At 40.3% G+C, this 21,428-nt stretch overlaps 1 protein-coding gene across 8 annotated transcripts in view; it reads left to right on the top strand.

The window, feature by feature from the left end:
• LDB2 (LIM domain binding 2) overlaps positions 1-21,428 on the top strand; it is a 235,545-nt gene that overhangs the window by 164,492 nt on the left and 49,625 nt on the right. For all 8 annotated transcript variants that reach the window (XM_044418511.1, XM_044418509.1, XM_044418510.1 and 5 more), the window contains one exon: positions 13,880-14,052. In XM_044418511.1, the coding sequence (XP_044274446.1) occupies positions 13,880-14,052 (173 nt within the window). The remainder of the gene's footprint in view (positions 1-13,879; positions 14,053-21,428) is intronic.

Below are 21,428 nucleotides of genomic sequence, written 5' to 3'. Positions count from 1 at the left end.
TGTTTTATATGAGGAACGAGGACACATTAAATTGATAGTAATTACATCTAGCCCGCTCACTTTGTTTTCTGTCCTTGGTCTTCCCTCATGCCCTTATCCCTGCCAACGGGGAAACTCCCTCTTGCAATGCCTGCAAAAGCTTTCCCAAATTGGAATACAGCCTTCAGAATGAAAAAGGCTCAGCATCCCTGAGATAAGCAATCATGCACCAGCAATCCAAAGACTCATTTTGTAGGAGAGACTTACAATATGCTAAAACTTCAGCGAGATACAAATGGAAATTCATCTTTTGTTCAGCTATGTGTTTATCAACATAATTGTTTTACAGGAGTGTCATTAAAAGTATGAAAACTTGACATGAATGTGTAGAAAATGTATATTCTGAACCAATTCAAATGCAATCCAGAATTACTGAACTAAGAACACTGATGAGGCAGGAGGGCATTTTCTGTGAAAATGTGAAAAATTTCCACCATTACATTTTTCAGTGAAAAATTTTCTATTTTTTCATTAAAGTAATTATAAAGAGTGACCAGAATGCAAGTTACATTCAGAAACTGGAAAGGACAAAACACTAATCAAGTCTAAAAAAATGTATTTGATTATCCCTAGGAAATGCATAGAATTATACATACTGCTGTTCAGCTGTGCTAAAATTAGTAAACTAACAGTTTTAGCATATTCATCCCCCATCCAAAAAAAATTAAATGCTGTATGGAGACTGTATGCGATTGAGTTGTAGTGTCTAAAATTACTGATAAATATTCCAGCAAAAACAATTTAAAGCTTTGAATTTGTTTTGAATATGATACTTAAACTATGCTGATAGTGTAATTCTATAAATGTACACTCAAAAGTAGGTCCCATTGAATTTGTTGTTACATACCGTCAAGTCATCTCCAAGTTATGAGAACCCTATAAATGAGCGCCCTCTAAAATGTCCTCTTCTTGATAGCCTTACTTTTGGAAAGTCAAGTCTGTGTCTCCCTTTATGGAATCCATCCATCTCCTAGTTAGTCTTCCTCTTCATCTATTGCCTTCGGCTTGTCCTAGCATAATTGTCTTCTCCAGTGAGTCTTGCCTTCTCATCATGTGCTCAAATTACGTCATTGTCAGTTTTATTTATTTTATTATTTATTTATTAAAACATTTTTATGCCGCCCCATTCGCCGAAGCCTCGGGGTAGCTTACAACAAAAAATTTGTCATTTTTACTTCCAGGGAAAGTTCTGGCTTGTTCTGATCTAGATCCCATTGCTCATCCTATCATTAGTCCCAAGTATTTTTAAAATCCTCCATGTTTCAAATGAATCAATGTTGTCCTTGTCAGCTATCTTCATTGTCCAACTTTTACACCCATGCATCACACCCACTCTTTCACTTTCACGAGGAGTCATTTCAGTTAATTTCCCATGCAAGCAAAGTGATGTTCAAGGTGTTACAACTAAGAAATTTATCCTAGACAAAGCAAGAAATGTGTGCTGTGCAAGCTGGATTCGAAGAAAAAAGAGGCACTTGAGATCTTATTGCACATGTAAGTGGGCTAGTCTGCATATCACCTAATGTTAAGGACAGGAGATTTTGGAGTGCATTAATTCATAGGGTCTCCATAAATCAGAGACTTTGTGGAGATAACAAGAAGACTATGAATGGCCCTGAATGAAATGGGTGTGCCTCACTATTCGATTTTTTTTCATGCATAACCTGCATCATGGCCAAGAAGCTACTATTAGGGACAGAATGCAGAAGAACAGTGGTTTCCTGTAGGCAAAGTCATCAGACAAAGATACATTTTATTTCCATATCTGCTGAAACTGTATGCAGAACATAAGGAAAACTGGATTAGGATCAGAGGAAGCAGGAGTGAAAATTGACAGAAAAAAACTGAAGATATGCCTATTATTGACAGAAAGCAGCAGTGAATTGAAACACAACTCCTGATGAAAGTGACAGAAGAAAACACTAAAGTAGAATTGCAGCAGAGCATTAAGAAAACAAAAATCAATGCTGTGGAAGAATGATAGCACTTTAAGATCAACAGTGAAGAAATTGAAATTGTGAAAGGTTTGCATACCTTGACTCAGTCAACAATTCTAATGGTGACTGTAGCCAAGACGTTTAAAGACTGTGTGTGACACCTGAGCAAGGAAGAGTGCTGGCAGGAAGAAAATTGATGCATTCAAACTATCCTGGAAGAGAGCTTTGTGAATATCATGGACCAACAGAAGATAAACAGGTGGTTCCTAGACCAGATCTTTCCCTGGAAGTAGAAATGACAAAACTGTTGCTGTCATGTTTGAGCGCTTCATGAGAAGGCAAGGCTCAGTGAAGACAAACAGGGTAGGAAATGTTGAAGGCAGAAAAAGAGGAGATGACCAGATGGCTCGATTTCATCAAGGAAGCCATAGCCTTGAGTTTACAAGCACTGATCAAGGCTGTGAAAGGCAAGACATCTTGGAGTGCATTCATTAATTGGGTTGCTGTAAGTCAAACGTGAGTTGACAGCATGTGACAACAGCAAATATGCACTAATGTGCATTAATCGTTAGAAAGTTGTAGAGAAGGGGAAGGCACCAAACTGAAAAACTGCTGCCCACGTGCTGTCCTGCTATGGCTGGGTTAGCATTAAAGCAGTTACAAGATGACAATAGACTAAAGATTAAGACAGAGGTGTCAGTTCAGCGAGAATACAATTTAAGCAAGAGTAGTCAGTAAACAGACAAGGTTAAGAGCTCAACAGGGAGAGTTCCAAGAGAAGGATCTGAAGCATGTCCAAGGTCAAAGCTCAGGTAAGCAGTCCAGTAAAGATACTGTCCAAAGAGAAGAGTCCAGCAGGAGCTCAAGGGTAAGCAGTACAGATGGTCAGTGAAAAAACAAGGTTAGAAAGGCAAGGCACTAGGTGGTGAGGTAAGTGATATGAGTCTCCAATTAAAGCTTATATGTTGGAACTTCCAGAGCCTTACCCAAAACTCAGCTGAGTCACATCAGAGGTTTGTTTAAGAAGCCCTCATGACACAGGACTACTCATGAGGAGTTTCGCATGGGTGATCTTTTTCTTGGTCACCATCACCAGTGTTGTAGGTGGTGGCTTGGCACCCTATCGGCCTCAGAAGCTGAGGTCTCTGCCTTTTGAGGGGATAATTCTAAAGGCATTGCTCATGAGAACCTAGGACTATCTTAGTTCCCAGGTCCTCTGAAAAACCTTGCAGGAGTTGTCTGTCCCTGAAAGCTTCACTCTCTGAAGCAGATTACTCTGGGGAATACATGACATGTGCCAATTTCAAAATTGTTTATAGAAATTCTCTCTAGTAGATTGGAGGAGAATTGGGAGTGAGAAGAGGAAACAGAATTATATCCAAATGGGAGATAAGTAGTTGTTCTTAATAGTTTGCCTCTTTTTGTTTACAGCTTTGTTTCTGTAGTATATTTTGTAACCATGTCTATTTTAATCCTGAAAGCTTGATTGAAATTAGCATATTATAGTTTGGGATAAAGTACACACAGGATATAATCGGGCATATTAAATTCAAATTACTTTTTTCAGATCCATTTCAGATTTATCGTTTGGTGATAGGGAATTGTTTGCTGAAATCAAACCTCAGATTTCTTTACAAACGACACTGTTTGGTTTTGGGGAAAATATGTGTGTGTTCTCATAATCCTTCTGTTTCGATTTTCCACATCATAGGCAAAACCATCTCTGCAACATCAGTGAAAACAATTAACTGCTGGCTGATGAATTATTGCCCCCATTTTGCATCACACCACAGGACATTATAGGAAACATGATCAGCACTTTGAAATTCATTCTCACATTCCTCAAAGGAAGATGATGACAAATGTAGTAACACTTCGGGGAATATCAAAGCCTTGCTATTTCATTTTAGAATTCGGCTTATCAGTGAAATGAAACATTGACACAATGATATGGTCCAATGATATACCTTTTATTCATATTCAAATGTGTTCATCCTATTTTTCTTTTCATTATTTAAAATTTCATCCATGATAAATTAGATAAGAGCTTCAAAGTGCTTTGTAAACTGAAAAGTGGTATAAAACTATTATTATAACAATTAACCATAATAATGCTGCTACTTGGAATTTATGTTGCACTTTTGAGTGATCAAAGATCTTCACATACATTATACCATAAAATATTATTGTAATGTAGCCCAGCATTATCTTTATATATTTCTTATATCCAGTTCCCAACATACTATCAGTCTGGGCAGAATCTAGGGGATGCAGATTTATTTATTTAAAATATTTATACCCCGCCCTATATGCAAAAGCGTCTCAGGGTAGCTTAAAAAAAATCAAAACAAACAATCCAACAATTAACAATCATTAAAAATGTGCATAAACCAACAATAACATTTCACAAATAAAAACAAAACAGAATCAAAGTCAAAAACAGGAGCAAAATCAAAATGTGACTGTGAAGTAGTTAAAACCAGATTAAAATTCCTAACATTTAAAATGGTGGAGAAATAAAAAGGTTTTCACCTGGTGCCAAAAAGAATATAAAGGTGGTGCTATATTGGCTATATTTATTGGCTGTTTATCACTCTGTAAGCCGTCCAGAGATGTTTCGTATTGGTTAGAATTTTCCTAATAAACAAATTTAGCCTCTGTTTCACCAGAAATATCCCTGACTGGGACCTGCTAACTGTCTCTTCCCAGTAGATCACAAGGAGATACTTTAACTACCATCTTTATGTTAAAGCTGGTCAGCCCGGACTGGCTTTGTGATAGAAAGGGGATAATTTAAAGGCTGTTAGCAAGAAGCTTTAATCAAATTATGACCCTCTAGTTGAGGAGTTGGTTCTTGCCCAAACCAAATTGCCCTTCTATCCACACCATACAGAGTGGGTTGCATCCTGTACCCCAAGCAAGGAGGTTCATGTTATTTGCAGGCCAGACAGTGTGATTGCTAGACATTTAACTGGCCTGTTTGTTTGACTTGATGTCAGACTCCAGGGCTGATGAAGTCACATGCCTTCCATTTGGACATTCCACAGTCTCTCTCCCCAGCTCCCCACCTGAACCAGAGGTGATCTGGTTGGCTAATTTTGAAGCTCATTAGCCTTGGCATTTCAGTCAAGCATTCCAACCCCACCTTTTCTTCCAGTTCAGATTCAGAGTATTAAATATTCACCATAAAATGCTGTATTTTGGGAGAAGTGGGCCTAGTGCCTACACTGAAAGCACTCTTCTATTTTTACCTTTATAAAAAAATGTCACCATCCACTCCAGTAGGGAAGATTGAACCTTGTCCTTTACTCTTGCAGTGAGGGCAGAATTTGCTCTTAAGGCTGAAATGTAACAACAGAAGACCATGATCATGTCAAAGACCTATATTCCAGTATTCTATTTGCATAGCAGCAACAAGAATATAACAGTGCCCACCTGCTCATATGCAGCGGCATGGTCAGGGGCTAGTATGTGGGCAGTAGGAAACAAGACAAAGGCACCAGGACCACAAAATCCAAAGTAATACGGAGTTCAAAGTCCACTAGCAAGTTGTATTCACAGAATAGGGCATGGTCAGGAACCAGAAGCATAGGGCAGGGCAGGGCAGGGCAAGGCAGGGCTATGTCTCAAGGTAGGATCCACAGCCTGCATCAGGCAAGATGAAGGAGCTGAAACACAGCTAGCAGGAAAACCTGCATTGCTGAAGCAATACAGCATTGCAAGATACCTTGCAGCAAGGGTCAGGCAAGGGCTGCACCATACCACAGTTAGCATGAAGTCCTGCACTGCTTAAGTGAACTGGTGAGCCAGGATACAGGTGCTACGGGGCCAATCCTGCAAATACTGAGGTAGGTGTTTTGGTTCTGGTCACCAAATGGAGTCCCAGAGGAGCCTAGATCCTGACAGGCATATTGGTTCAGACAAGCTGACATTCATAGCCCCATCCTTCATTAAGTTGTCTCAGCTCCCTTTAAAGTGGCCTAAATTTATTACTGTCACTTCATTTTGTGATGGTGAATTTAATAGTTTAGTTATGTGACACGTGAAGTCCTTCCTTTCATCTGTTGTTCTCTTTCTCCACTCAGTTTCATTGGATGTCCCACTGGATTCTAACAATAAGAGAGGGCGAGGATGTCTCCTTAAGAGTGATGCTTGGCTGGTCAGGAGATGGGCCTGTGGATTATGAGTGGAATGTAGCTCAGGAGTTAGTTTTGCTTTCAGCTGCATTAAAACAATAAATACATCTCAAGTTCTTTCCAACATTTGTAGATTTTGATCCAAAATTAAATTCTCACCCAGCTGAATTGGCCAGATTCACAAGGCAGAGCTGTTCCAAGCATGGAGAGCACCATGTTGCCAGGCTGCCTGGGAAGCTGTCAGGAAAAAAGAGATGGCCATATTAATTCAGCACAACAAATATAGCAGAACAAACAGGAACTCAAGCCCTAATTCTTAAGAGCTAAGCACTTGAAGCCCTGGGCCTGAATGGACAAATCTATCCATTTTGGTCTATCTTACATTTGCTTTTTTTGAACTTCATTTTTCCCATCCATATATAAAGAAATGCCAAATGTTGCAAGTTTTCATAAAATCAAAAAACAAACTAAGTGAAATTTTCACCTATTCCTAGATCTGGTAACTGTATGTTATCCTATTGTTTGTAGAAGGGGTACTTTGTAGAAGGGGTATGATCTTCTGGAAAGCCTCCTTTAACTGAAAATCTGCCATTTAGTCAACAGGGAAGGAACTGTCAATCAGTCAATAAAATCATATTTAGGGAAAGGCCTCTTCCACTGCACAGTTTGGGTGAGCTCAGAGAAAGGACACCCAGGCATTTTCTGTATGCTTTTGAAACTAAATTCAAAATGTGCCATATGAAATACAGGGGGGAGAATGCCATCATCCTGGGGCCTTTCATCTGGTACTAACCTCAACAGTGTACACTGAAACTTAAAACAGTAGCATTTCTTATACTCTATTGTTTCTAGTGGATGTAGATAGATAGAAGGACTGTATCATCTTCCTTCTGAGACGATCAGTTGTTAGAACATGTATAGATGTTTTTTATGAATAACACAAATGTATTTAGTTCTATCAGAAGAATTCTCATCAGAATATATGTCAGCTATACAAGATGATTAGCAAGAATTTTAATCTGTGCTGATTAGCCACAGGAAGCTACAAATTAACTTGATGGGTATATATTATAAATCAGATTTGGTGTGTCAATGTCATGTTTTGTTCTATATCATGAAGAGTAATATACAGATCTTTTGATGTTTTCAAAACTGGAAATACCTGTATGTAGGTCTTTTCTCTCTCTCATGAAATTAAAAATCATAGGGAATACACATACACTGGGTAGACAGAAAGTTTTAATGGGGGTTCATGATTAAATGTGTTCAGGATTGCAACATTAAATCAAGAATTTTATGTGCTTCATGTTGCAGTCTTGAACACATTTATTCTTGAAACAGCACCATTCAGGAGAAAGGACTTGTAAGTATACAGAACACTTCACTCTAACCCCCTCTGGTTGAAATCATCAGAACTTAAAATAAGTAACTGGGTAGGCTGGATCCCAACATTCTCTATTAGTTCACTAAAATATGATAAAATATTTTTCTCAAACTCTTGCATCCTCTCCGTTTCACAAATGAGATTAGGAGCACTCCTGCTTGCTGCTTAAAGCCACAATCCATACATAGAGGAGCACTGCTGGAGCAGCAGCCCTTGCTGGCACGGCCCTCATGCCACACACGCGGTTTCATCCTGCCGAAGCCTCTCCCCCCTCTGCTGCATCGTGTTTTCATTTGCTCGGCAACAGCCTATCCTGCACCACTTTCTGAAACGGGCTTGAGAGATGGAGCATAATAGTTTCCTTTTCATATAAATGAAAGAATGCTTAATAGAATGCTTCATCTCACACTGGATCTATGATTGGACTTATGATTGAAGAGATGCTGTAGTTTAAAGGCATTCAGCAACATTTACCATTCGGATAGGGATCTGTGATGAGGAAAGGGGTTGCGGGGCATGGATGTGGCAGTAGTCCCCTTTATTGCTACCGCACAGAGGCAGTCTTTTTAAAAAGGATTGCAAAAGTCGAAATAGGATGGTGATTTAGAAGAAACAAGTAGGAGACTGTAAGGATTTTCTCTGGAAAACTGGGGCACTGAAAATGGTTGCCCTTGCTTTAATCTACTGCATTGAACACTAGAAAGAAGGGAGACATGTGGCAAAGGGTACAATTTGGTGGTCTCCTGGCATCTTCCAAGTTCAGAGGCTTACTTGCCTCAAGGGTGAAAAGCACTGGACTGCATCCTAATTGTGCAATCCTGTACATGCCTGCTCAGAAGTACATCTTGCTGAGCTCAATGGAGCTTCTGTCTAGGTACAACTTTGTAGCCTAAAACTGCAATCCAGTAGCCACTTACCAGAAAGTTAGCCCCACTGAAGTCAATTCACTGTTAATCATTTAAATAAAAGAGATTGTAAAGCTTGATTTTCTGGAATCACATGTGACTTGGTCTATGTGGGATTCACCCTTCCAGATTAGTGATATTCCAGATATTCATCCAGATATTCTCAGTGTTCACCTGCTCTTTTCTAAGCCTAACCCACCCTCTGATATTACAATCAGTGCAAAATAATTCCTTACATCAGAGTAACAAGTGATTTAGGCAACAAATACCATGGTTTTATGATATACCCATAAGGATAGCATTAGCCTTCACCCTGATTTAAGTCCCCATCCTGGAATGAATCTGTTATTCTCCATGATGAAAACCTTCCTTTTTATACAAAAGCACTTTATTTTCACCTTTAGAGATTTCTCCACCCAAAATAGAGGGGGTTGAAGGAGTATTTCAACAAAACATTTTATATCAATCAGTAAATAGTAAGAATGATAATCAGTGTAGTGCCTTGAAAGTTACAGCTTACTATTTATGCATAGTTCTGGAGAAATGTCTGATTGTGCCCCACAGCTGCTCTTCCTTCCTCTGTGTTGCTGTAGTGCCATTGCTATGTACCTAGCTGTCTTTTTGTGAAGACAATGCCGTATGAGAACTGAAGGGGAGCTCAGAGAAACCCAGGGGTAAAATGGGAAGTAATTTTGAGCTGATTCAGAAGTGATTTGGGGGACCATTCAGGGATTACAATGAGGAGTTTGGGGAAGATTTAGAGGTGGAGATCTCTGTGTTGGATTCACTATTTCAGACTTGTTCCTGGCCTGGATTTGGCCTTGAAACCTGCACCAGCCTTTCCCAACTTAGCACCCTCCAGATGCGTTAGACTGCATAATTCCCACCTAGTGCAATGCTATTGATCCTAGTATCTTTCTGGCCCAATTGTCAAAATGGAAACCAGTCGCATGATAGCCTTGTAGTGCTATTCCTGTTTTCATGGCCTTTTCCAGAGGCCGGTGCTTTGGACTACTGCTTTTTCCTATGGTAGGCAAACAATGGGGTGCTGCAGTTTCTATTTTGTTCCTCTTCTAACAACTGTGAAACTTTTTTTCATGGTGAAACTGCTGAATACATTTTTCCAGATGTGCATTTGAAATGAAGTCTCATAAATATGCTGATGACACCCAATTCTATTTTTCTATTATATCAAGTTTAGACAAACAAAACTAGTGGCCAAAACCAGAAATGCACTGAATAAAGGCCACTAAATAAAGATGGAGAAAATCTGGGTGGGTTGTTCAGCCTGTTCTGAATAGGAGTTTACTCCTTTCCAGTTTGGACTGGAGGGGAGTCCTGTTCTGTCCATGTGTTTGAAGATGCAAGTGTCACCCATGGCACAAAGCATTTGAAGAAGCTGAGGCTGTTTCTCTTCTTGGATAGATATTGCAGAGATCAGAGGTAACCATACCCTGGTCCTCTCTAGAGTAGACATCTGCAGTGTGTTGCACATTGTTCCACCTTTGAAAACCTCATGTTAACTTCAGTTTTTGCAAAATATAAAAGCTAGACTGTTGACTGGGACATGGGCAAATGGAGCAACTGCACCAGTCAGTTTCCAGCCCCAACTCAAAAGGATGGTTTTAACCTTTAACACCAAAAATGGCTTAGGACCATGGCCATCTCCCTGGATTTAGTCCACCCTTAGAGGTCTTCCACTTGAGTCTCTGGCTTTGAAGGTAAGATGGGTGGTGTCCTGAAAAAGGGTCTTCTCGGGTGCTCTGGCATTGAATAGTTCTCTCTGGGGAGACTGACATGGTGCTGACTTTGAAGTCTTACCAGTCTGAAGACCTTGTACTCTGTCCAACATCTTTAAACTTTGTAGATTGTGCTTTGACCTAATTTGGCACTGGCTCTGTTCATTTTTATTCTATTGTAAATTGCTAGTTTATTGTACTTTTAAAGAAGTATTTAATCAATTTATATACCATTTACCATATCATCTAAGTTATCACTAAATGGCTTTAAAATATTACTTTTAAATTATTGTTAACTGCTATGATAGCCTTCAGGTTGAAAAGTGGGTATGAGAAGCTGTCAGTAATGAAATAATTCATTTATGTAGTTCCAGGGACAGAACCCAGCACAAAAGCTGTTTGTTCATGTAAGGTGTATGGTAAATAAAAATGCTTGAAGGGAAACCACTTTGTTCCTTGCTTTTTTTGGCAACTAGATCAAAAACAAAGCAGAATAAAACGTGGCCAATTCAGTTTATTTTGTTTTTGCTTGTCTCTGGTTGGTTGGCAGCCCTGCTTGTCTTTGCCTGCCATGCTTAAGCCCTAATCAGAATGCATTAGGGCAGGTGTGGGATCCTCCACATATCTGTGATCCTCCAACAAGTGTTGGACTACAGCTCCCATCACTCCCTGCCATTTTCTGGCAATGGAATTTTCATATCTATCCCAGAAGGCCACATGCTTCAGGAGAATATAAAGAATTCCTGGCATGCTCTTCTGTCAAATCCCACTAAATTTTAGGTTGTGTTGGTTTGTGTAGAATCCAGCCTTGAATGAGCACAGCTGCTGAGCACCTGAATAGCAGAGCAGGCCTGAGGAGCTCCCAGAGCTCTGCCTCTCATCTAGGGGCTATCAGGGGTCCCAGGAAACAGAGCCCTGGCTATTTATTTTATTCATTTATTTAGGAGGCTTCTATGCCGCCCCATTCGCCGAAGCCTCGGGGCAGCTCACAATAATAAATAAATAAAAACAATATAAAAACAATACAATTTGAGTCGACCTGGCCAAGAATAAAATAAATAAATAATATTAACAATTAAAATAACGTTTTAATTTAATTTTAATTTAGTTTGGCTAGAAGCTGAGCCCTGTTGCAGGTGCACCCCCAGTCTTCCTGAGAAGTGATGAGCCTTCGGTGCAAACATTTAACTCCTGTCTGTGGAAGCAGAGTCACAGGGCTGAAAGAGACATTACTTCAAATCCGTATTACTTAAAAAAAGAGAAAATCTAGAGTCAGTATAGGAAGTAAATCTGGATTGGAATCTTCCTTGGAGGGGTGGATTTGTTTGGGCTTTTTTTTTGTACGATGTGGATCAGGCTCCCTGCACCTGCAGTAGAGTAAAAAAAGATGTAGGGATGTAAGGTAATGCCTGTTCTGGCACAGAACTTCAGTTCCTCTGGCTGGTTAAGCCTGGTCAGCAGAGAAATCACTTCCTTTGGAATCCCCATGCATGGTACCTGCAGAGTGAGGCAGTGACTTCCAGGGCGCAGGGTGTTTAATGCCTGGACAATCCTGCTGTGTGAGCTAGATGATCTTTGGATGTATTCCAGCACTATAAGTATATTATGGCTTGGTATTATCATTGTAGTGTGTTGTAACCCCTCAGTTCATACAGTGCAAATGATCCATGCAGCAGAACAGTTCTTATTTTTAGAACTATCTCTTTTAAGCTTATAATCAAGCATGGCAAAACACTGAAAATAATAATATAAATTATTTGAGGGTTTGCTTTATTTCTTTACCTCATTAAATATTTAAATCAATTTGATATATGCTAAATAATACTTATGCTAGCACCATATCACTGTTAATTTCACAAATTTTGGCTGCATCCTAATGAGATAATAAATGTAATCATTTTAAATACAAAGTAAGCATGTTAAGTTTGTGCGGAGGTAAACATTTAAAGCACCTTATAATTTGTGTGAGATGAAAATGTGTCCCATTGCTTGAAGGAGCAGTTCGAGTTCTGTGCTGCACATTGTTTGTTCTCAGTCACACATGCTCCATGATGAGGAGCTCTCACTCCTTGTATAGCCATTGCTTCATGTATAGAATTTCAGGAGATTTCCATGTCGCTTGCTTCTTAAAAGCTCTACTTGTTCTGTAGTGCATAATAACAGACCCTTATATTCCATGTGGGCATATTCATGAACAGTAATATAATGTGGAATACTAATTTTGGACTATTTAACGTTTTAAAAAGAAATCTCATCTGTTCAGTTGTGAGGCTTCAAACAAATGTTACATCTCTCCATACTGTTAAATATAGAACTGTATCTCACATTAGGCTGACTTAGAATAGACCCTTTGAAATCAATAGGATTTACATTAGACTAACATTGCATATAACCCCATCTTTCATGCTTGTTTATGAAAAAGGGCTGAGCCCCTGAGACTCAGCTGGTTAGGAGATGGGACCCAATAGGATAGGGCTGCAGCTTAGAGACTTTTGGTGAGGGACAGCCAGTACCTGGAAAGTCTACAGGAGAGTGTAGCTACGTTTGATTCCCATGGTGGGGCCTTGTGGGCATGGAAAGTGATGCAAACTGCAAAAAGCCTCAAGACAACCAGAAAACAGCATGCCTCCTTTATTCTGGTTTCTACCCTGAGAAGATATCTCTTCCAGTGGAGGTACTGAGCTAGTCCTTTGCATATGTGTCCTGCGTTAATTATCATTAAACATAGGGAGATGTCCATGTGTAAGATTGTTCTGTAAAAGTCATGATACCCAAGGTCAACTATGAGGCTTGGCTATCCTGATAAATACTAGAAGTTTTAATCTAGATTAAGTCAAAGCTTGTTTATGCCTTGGTAAGATTGTAAATATTATGTACTAACAACAAACTGTTCTCCTTTGGATCCTTATCAAACCAAATGGCACCATCTGTACATGGAAGTAGCTGTGGGTTTGGGGAAATCCCAAGTTTTTAAGAACCACAAAAATATTTAGAAAATAAGGTGAGGATGAAACACTAAAATAGCCCAGCAAGGGCTAAAGATTATCAGTGGCCATGGAATGCTGACTGACTCTTGGGTTACAGAACTGGAAACAGGGAAGAGGAGTGGAATGGACTATTGTAGGAAAGAGCATGGCTGGCTGACAGGAATATTCCATAACGCAGCATGTTATTGCTGGTCTTATTTTCACACAATAATCTCCAAACCATGTGAAGGGCAATTCCTCACTTGACAATATGATATCTTCATGAATAAAAGGCCAGATCCAGTGAAAGACTGTCTTGTTTCTTAATCAGTTTTGTGCTTTTCTATGTGAGGCTTGTGATTCCTTAGCCTCAGTTGCTTATACGCTTCTTAAAAGATATTGTGAGCCTCCAGTTTCACTTCTACTTTTTTCAGTGCACTTTCCTGGGTTTTTATTAGAATGGGGAACATGAGGTATTATATAAGAACAAGGAAAATGGTCCTGTTTCTCTGTGCACCTTTGAGATATTTCATTATAGCACAGCTCTGCCTAGAAGTTATGTGGTGGAAATGTGGGAAGGAAAGAGCCCTTTGTGTAGTGCTTGGATCTCACTGCTGCAACAAAACCAAAGTAGATACAGCGATTAACAGCCCTTCATTGGAATCCATGTTAAGCTTGTTCTAAAGTTACTGTTGTTCTAGTAGACAACTCTAAACAGCTTAAGGTATTCTTTCTGGTAGCATTTGCTCATTTGCTTTGTATTCTCCCAACAGCAATTGGAAGAACCCTCATTCCTCGTTATTTTAGCACTGTCTTTGAAGGAGGTGTGACAGACCTGTATTACATCCTCAAGCACTCAAAAGAATCATACCACAACTCCTCCATCACAGTCGACTGTGATCAATGCACCATGGTAACTCAACATGGAAAACCTATGTTTACAAAGGTAATAGGAAAGATTAATGTGAAACATGCAATTGCTGGGTTTTCGAAATCTTTTTCAGAGTATAACTATTGTTTTCCCGTAGATGGTGGAAGTGATTCTTGAGATCTTAATTTCAGTTTTTAAAAACTGCCTGTTTTATTCCATGCCTAGTTTCTTGATCATCAGCCACAAACTGGGAGAAGGCACTATTACTTCTTTTTGATAAATATATTTAAATTAACAGAAACATAGATTGCTATACATCAGCATAGTTCACATACCTACCAGACTGTTGCTCCAACTCATGTGGCAAAGGGAAGAATCACATGTATTGGATCTCCACACATATACAGATAAGGCCCGGCTCATGTGTTATATTAACTTGGGGGCAACTGACCTTTGCTCTCTTCCATGCAAATTAGAGCACCAACCTGATAAAGGTCTGTCCTGTCCTCCCATGTAATAGAAGCAAACATATGCTCTCTTCTTCCCACATAAGCAATCACACCTTCATATACATGAACTTTTCATATACTTCTCCCCACTACCAGATGGATACATAGTTTTCCCCAGCTTTTTCTAGTTCCCAACTCAAGTCTCCTTTCCTCTCCTTTTTAAGAACGCTATTCTGGGAGCTGCTTTCACAAGGCCATATGATTCCTCTTGTACACTCCCTTCTGGGGAAACACTCTGTTCCAAGAGTGTTTCCCCAGAAGCAGGAAAGGGGTTGAAGAGATGGCATTCTGGAGTTGCAAAGAGATGGAGGTGAGCTGCGGGATACTGGCAGGGTCTCGAAGGGCTGCAAAAGAGGCTTTGGAGGACTGCAGTTTGTCCACTCTGCTATAAAGGAACTTCTCAGTCTAGAGAAATTAGAATCAACATGCAGACAAAATGTGCAAGACTGTGGCAGGGGTGTTGGATGTTGGATTCCAAATCCATCAATTCCTGCCAGCAGGAGCAATTTTCAGGGATGATTGGAGTTGTAGATTCTCCACATTTGTTATGTGACTTTGTGATTCAGAAGTTACCATGTAATTCAACCCTTTTTGGAACACACAAATACCCCTTACATGGCAGATATCACCTTCATAAGAATCCTTATCTTCCACAGAATCTTTATTCTTAAAGCCCTCAGTTGCCTCTAATGACCTCTAATAAATAAAGCAAACAGCTACTTCCATTTATATATTGTTACATTTATATCCTGCCTTTTTTCCTCTTGTAAGAAACTCAAGGAAGCTTACAATGTTATCTTCCTCTCAATTTTTATCTCACAACAGTCCTTCAATGTAGCAACAGGCTGAAAGTCATCCAGTTGACTTCACTGGAGAGACTAGACTTCACTTCAGTGGAGAGCCTAGAACCCAGATTGTCCGAGTCCCAGTCCTGCCCTCTAACCACTATTCCACACTGGCTCTCTACATGATGGTAGGGGCTGGTGCATGGAGCCATGCATGGCGGCCATAGCAGACTCAGTAAGCATCCTGTTTTTCCAGCCTGCCTGAGACTGCAAAAGTGGGAATTGTTATGCAGCTGTTAGGCCACAACCCATGGCAGGAGGGTTGAGTTGAGCTTGGCTGGTCACAGGGTTTGCAGGCCTGAACTACCTAAATGAGCAGTTCCATTTATCCTGCCTCAGTGTTATCATGGAGCTTCCTCTCAAGTTTATATCAAAAGGGGAAGTCCTTTAGCTTTGCCATCTCTAAGGCCAGAAGAGCCCAGGTGTTTTAAGGCTATATACACTGGTCAAACTGAAATTCCCCACTGCAACTAAAGGCAGCTACATATACAGGTAAATTAAACTAGCTTTCCTCCCCCACCCCACCCCACCCCATGTACAGGAGGGACTTGTGCAAAGCAGGGAGAGGGGAAGTTGTGATGACTCTTTACATGCCATCAGTGCTATAGCTGTCTCTGGCAGCTCCTAGCAAAACAATAAGTTGCTATAGCTCCAGTTGCTGAGGCTGGTCGTTGCAATTTCTTGGCACTTTGGAATTTGGTTTGAGTGCTGGTAATTCACAAAGGAGGACTGCCTGGCTGGTCCCTCCGCAAACCTGCAGTTTCCCATTGCAGTCTTCAGGTCTGCTGGACCTTAGCTCTGAAACATGACTGTTGATTCACCTTTGTTACTTTCATGTTTTATTTCCAAAATGAACAACAAGATATTCAAGATTATGGACCAGTTACTCATCATCATCATCATCATCACCACCACCATCATTATTTGCAAAACCTGCATCTATTTGGACCTCTATGTGCCTGGAGGTCAGGAGACAATAGCCTGTTTTATGCTATCCCCTCCACTGAAATGAAAATAGTTTTGGCAGGATTATTTCCATAATAGTGAGGACCTTTTCTAACACCATTCCCAGGGAACCCATCATGCCACCTCTTTCCCTCAGTTTTCCTCTTTCCCTCAGCAAAGAAGATCTTTTCATTCTTAAGGACTTTTCCTGGCTTCTGATATGGTGATATAGTAATTTTCTAAAGTATTCTGTTGTATTTTGTTATGTTTTGTTTATTGTATAGCTATGGTTTTTTGTTACAGTTCTCACTTTAGATATTTTTGTTCCCCATCAGAGTTAGGTGGGAAAACCCTAACCTAACCTAACCTAACCTAACCGAGTTAGGTGGGAAAACCCACCTAACTAATTAATAAATGAAAAATAGTTAAATCATGATGTTCTTAACAGGTCAACATGCTGCCTTTTGTATAGGAAATAGCAACCAATTTAAATTGGATTTTAGGTGTAAGTCTTTCTGATCCAAAGTGTTTAGGAAATTTGCTGTGGTTGATCTTAGCAACTTCTCTACGGAGTAGGACATTGTATTAGATTTCATAGCAATAGTTTTTACTTGTGTTACTGTGGATTTTTTCACATTTCTCCTGTGCAGACGACATCCCCTCATCCAACCCAGCCTGTTGTGATAAAGGTCCAGGAGTACAATTGCCTGGGAGTTTTTCCTCTTGTTCAAGTTACTTTGAATTGAATGGGAGCTGCCCATGGCAGCCTTCACAGAACAATCCAAATTCTGCTCTTCTGTGCCTTGGAAATAGGCAATGTGTTTTAAGAGAGCTGAAAAAGAAGCATGGCTTCATTCATATTCACTGGTATTTTTCAGGTATTTTTATGTTTCGCTTTTTCAAGAGTATGGAAAACCAGTTTCAGAGAGAGCCTCTAGTCCTGTGCCTTTGAGATTTTTCCTTCTATGAGCAGTCCTGTTGCTACATTTGGCACCATTTTGAGAATACCTTTTCTCTCCGTTATGCAGCCCCATCTAATGAATTATATAAGCCTTGTCCCACCACATAGGTCAGGGGGGCAGACTTATGCCAGCTGACTGTGCCCAAACATGCTGCTCATTAGTCAGAAGGTGGAAACAGATGCAGGGACTCTTTCTCCCTGGCACCCTTGGGCAGAGATCGGAGACAAACAGATGTCAGGGCTTGGCCTGACAGGCACAATCCCATTCCTCTCCAAGTGTGTGGTGCAGTGTTAGAGACATGGCACCAGATGTCCTGTTGGATATGATGACATCACTGAGGACAGAAAAGCCACTCACCTGCCCTAATGGGTGTTAGGGGAAAGGGAGCGGATTCCTGCTGCCAAGGTAACTGTGTTAACAATCCCTATTTTGTATACCCGTTCAAAGCCGCTGGAAAGATTTGCAAATGAGGTGCCCTTTCAGGGGTGCAGAATGATTCATAAAATTTGGCCTACAATTTCCATTCTTCCCTCATTGCTTCTCAGAGTATATGCAACATTTCAAATCTGCCACTACTTCTGGTCTAACAGGTTGTGCAAACTTCCAAAACAATCAAAAGCCCTGCAGAGCCTGTTTGGAAGAAGCAAAAGTGAGATGAAGATCCATCCCGTGATCCCTGCTTCCCTCTTGCCTCTTTCTAGCTATACCAGTGCTACACATTTGATGGAATGGCAGAATTAGTTTTGTTAATATTAGTAATTCCTAAATTTTCTTATAGCCTCACATAAATATTCTTTATAGTGATATGTGCTGTTAAAATGGTAATAATAGCCTGTGTGCACACTTTCCCTTCCTGTACATTCAACAGTGTACCTCTTAATCTTGGACACAACATCAAGGATCAATTTATGTTCCCTTACTTTATAAAAAGTAAAGGAACACATTACTTTTATGCATTTATACAAACCATATATCAAGTAAGGATTTTTGGCAGTTATGAGAAGCTCTCAGCAATAAAAACTTACTGTCAGAGAAGAATTTATGATTTTGTAAGAATTACATTTTGTGCTGTTAAAAAAAAAGCTAAAATGAGGCCATTTTTTTCCAGTGGTGCAAGTTGCTGAGTATTTGACAATGAACCAAGACAAGGAAAGGGTTAAAAAGCTACTGGTTAGTTTGAGAAATGTTCTTTTTTTAGTTTTCTTTCCTTTTTTCCCCCTGGCCTAGTCTAGAGTTGCCACGTGATCTCCTGAATGCCTGCCAGCCTCTTTCTTGTTGATCCTCCAGAGACCATCTGTGCTGGGGGCATTGATTAGAGTGTGTCTGCCGGGATTACATCTTTTCTGTTGCCATGCCAACTAATCAGCTGATTTTGGTTACCACAGAAACAAAATGTCAGAGCTCACAGTGCGGTAACATGAATTCAGCACAACAGAAAATGTTTTCTTAATTGGAGACCTTTTCATTTTGGATTTTATGGGAAAAGCAGCCTGAGGAAGGGAGAGGAGGCCAGCTTCAAATAAGATTTTATCTTAATTGATTTGAAAGACATAGTTTGGCTTTTCTATAATTTAGAAATTTAAACATCTCTAAATAATATGTTTGTTAGCTGGTATGCTCTGTAGATTGGTCTGGTTTATATCTAATCTCTTAATCTTTTACCTGAAATGGGCCCAATCCAGCCATTGATTTTAATATGGGGATGCCACAGCTCCAGTGTCTCTCATCCCCCGTTTTAAGGCTGCTAGCTTGACTGGTGAGGTATTATTGCCACAGGCCACTGTAAGCTTATTACTGATAGAATTTGAGGATGGAGATTTCACTATTATGATATAACTTTTCCATCATGAATGCCTCATCCTTCTAAAAAAACACCTGTGTCAAGTGGTGTTCACAACATCTTGTGCAAACAAGTGCCATAATTTAATTGTGTGGGAATATATGACTGTGTGATTCCTTGTTTGAGTGACAGTGATAAGAGAAACAAATCAAATAGAGGTAAAAAGTAAGACTGATACATGCAAGCTGCCAGTTGTGAAGAAGAGAAATAAACATATATATCTTAAGTACATTTTTTTAAAAAATTGTTTTGTTTAACCAAAGCCACTGATCGCATGAGAGCCATCATTTCAAACAGTATGTCAGTGGGAATCAGAGTGCAACAAAGATCACACAAGCTGCATATGATAACATTAGGCAAGAAGCAATCTCAGGTTTGGTCATTAAAGAACAGAAGTATTGGTATTACAAGTTATACCAAGGGGTGGCTTTTTACCATTGGAAAATCTTTTCACTTGTATGAGCAAAGGTATGGGATGTGTCATTCCCTCTTACCTGTGCAGCTTTCCATGCAATTCTAGAGGTTACATAACCTCTGAAAACAGCTTTTGGGCTGACTGTAGCAGGTAAGGGTACTGGCTAAAACTGAGCACTTGATCGTGCAGAAGTGCTTTCTGCTAGCACAAAGCCACCATTGGGTACGACCCTGTTGTTGTTGTTGTTAGTCGTGAAGTCGTGTCCTCCACCATCCCCGGAGTCCACTTAAGCTCACACCAACTGCTTCAGTGACGCCATCTAGCCACCTCATCCTCTGCCGTCCCCTTTTTCTTTTGCCATCTATTCCCAACATTAGGCTTTTCTCCAGGAAGTCCTTCCTTCTCATTAAGTGGCCAAACTATTTGAGTTTCATCTTCAGTATCTGGTCTTCTAAAGAGCAGTCTGGGTTGATCTCCTCTAGCACTGACCAGTTTGATCGCCTTGTGGTCCAAGGGACTCGCAGGAGTCTCCTCCAGCACCACAATTCAAAGGCCTCAATCCTTCGGCACTCAGCCTTCCTTATGGTCCAGCTTTCACAGCCATACACTGTAACTGGGAAAACCATAGTCTTGACTATACGCACTTTTCTTGGCAGGGTGATGTCTCTGCTTTTTAGTATGCTGTCTAGATTTGCCATAGCTTTCCTGCCCAGAAGCAAGCGTCTTTTAATTTCTTGGCTGCAGTCCCCGTCTGTGGTGATCTTGGAGCCCAACAAAATAAAATCTGTCACTACCTCCATTTCTTCCCCATCTATTTGCCAGGAAGTGAGAGGACTGGATGCCATGATCTTAGTTTTCTTAATGTTGAGTTTCAAGCCAACTTTTGCACTCTCCTCCTTCACCCGCATCAAGAGGCTCTTTAGTTCTTCTTCACTTTCTGCCATTAGAGTGATATCATCTGCATATCTGAGGTTGTTGATATTTCTCCCAGCAATCTTAATTCCAACTGGTGATTCATCCAGCCCCGCCTTTCTCATGATGTGCTCTGCATATAAGTTAAATAGGCAGGGCGACAGTATACAGCCTTGTCGAACAACTTTCTCAATTTTTAACCAATCAGTGATTCCGTGTCCAGTTCTCACTGTTGCTTCTTGACCTGCATATAGGTTTCTCAAGAGACAAATAAGATGGTCTGGTATTCCCATCTCTTTAAGAACTTGCCACAATTTGTTGTGATCCACACAATCAAAGGCTTTAGCATAGTCAATGAAACAGAAGTAGATGTTTTTCTGGAACTCCCTAGCTTTCTCCATGATCCAGCGTATGTTGGCAATTTGATCTCTAGTTCCTCTCCCTCTTCGAAATCCTGCCTGTACTTCTGGTAGTTCGCGGTCTACATTCTGCTGGAGCCTAGCTTGTAGGATTTTGAGCATAACTGCTAGCGTGTGAAATGCGTGCAATGGTGCGGTAGTTTGAACTTTCTTTGGCATTGCCCTTCTTTGGGATCGGAATGTAAACTGACCTAAACTTTGCAATCCTGTGGCCAATGTTGAGTTTTCCAAATTTGCTGGCATATTGAGTGTAGCACTTTTACTGCACCATCTTTTAAGATTTTGAATAGCTCAGCAGGAATACTGCCACCTCCACTAGCTTTGTTGCTGCTCAGACTTCCTAAGGCCCATTTGACTTCACATTCCAGGATGTCCGGCTCAAGGTCAGTGACCACCTCATCATGGTTATCAGGGACGTTAAGCTCTTTCTTGTATAGTTCTTCTGTGTAATCTTGCCACCTCTTCTTAATCTCTTCTGCCTCTGTTAGGTCCCTGCCATTTTGGTCCTTTATCACACCCATCTTTGCATGAAATGTTCCCTTCATATCTCCAATTTTCTTGAAGAGATCTCTGGTCCTCCCTATTCTATTGTTTTCTTCTATAT

This window comes from Varanus komodoensis, unplaced genomic scaffold, assembly GCF_004798865.1.
Source record: "Varanus komodoensis strain SLA01 unplaced genomic scaffold, ASM479886v1 scaffold9, whole genome shotgun sequence".
In the NCBI taxonomy this organism is placed as follows: domain Eukaryota; kingdom Metazoa; phylum Chordata; class Lepidosauria; order Squamata; family Varanidae; genus Varanus; species Varanus komodoensis.
Note: the sequence above shows the minus strand (reverse complement) of the source record. Positions and strands in the feature narration are given on the sequence as shown.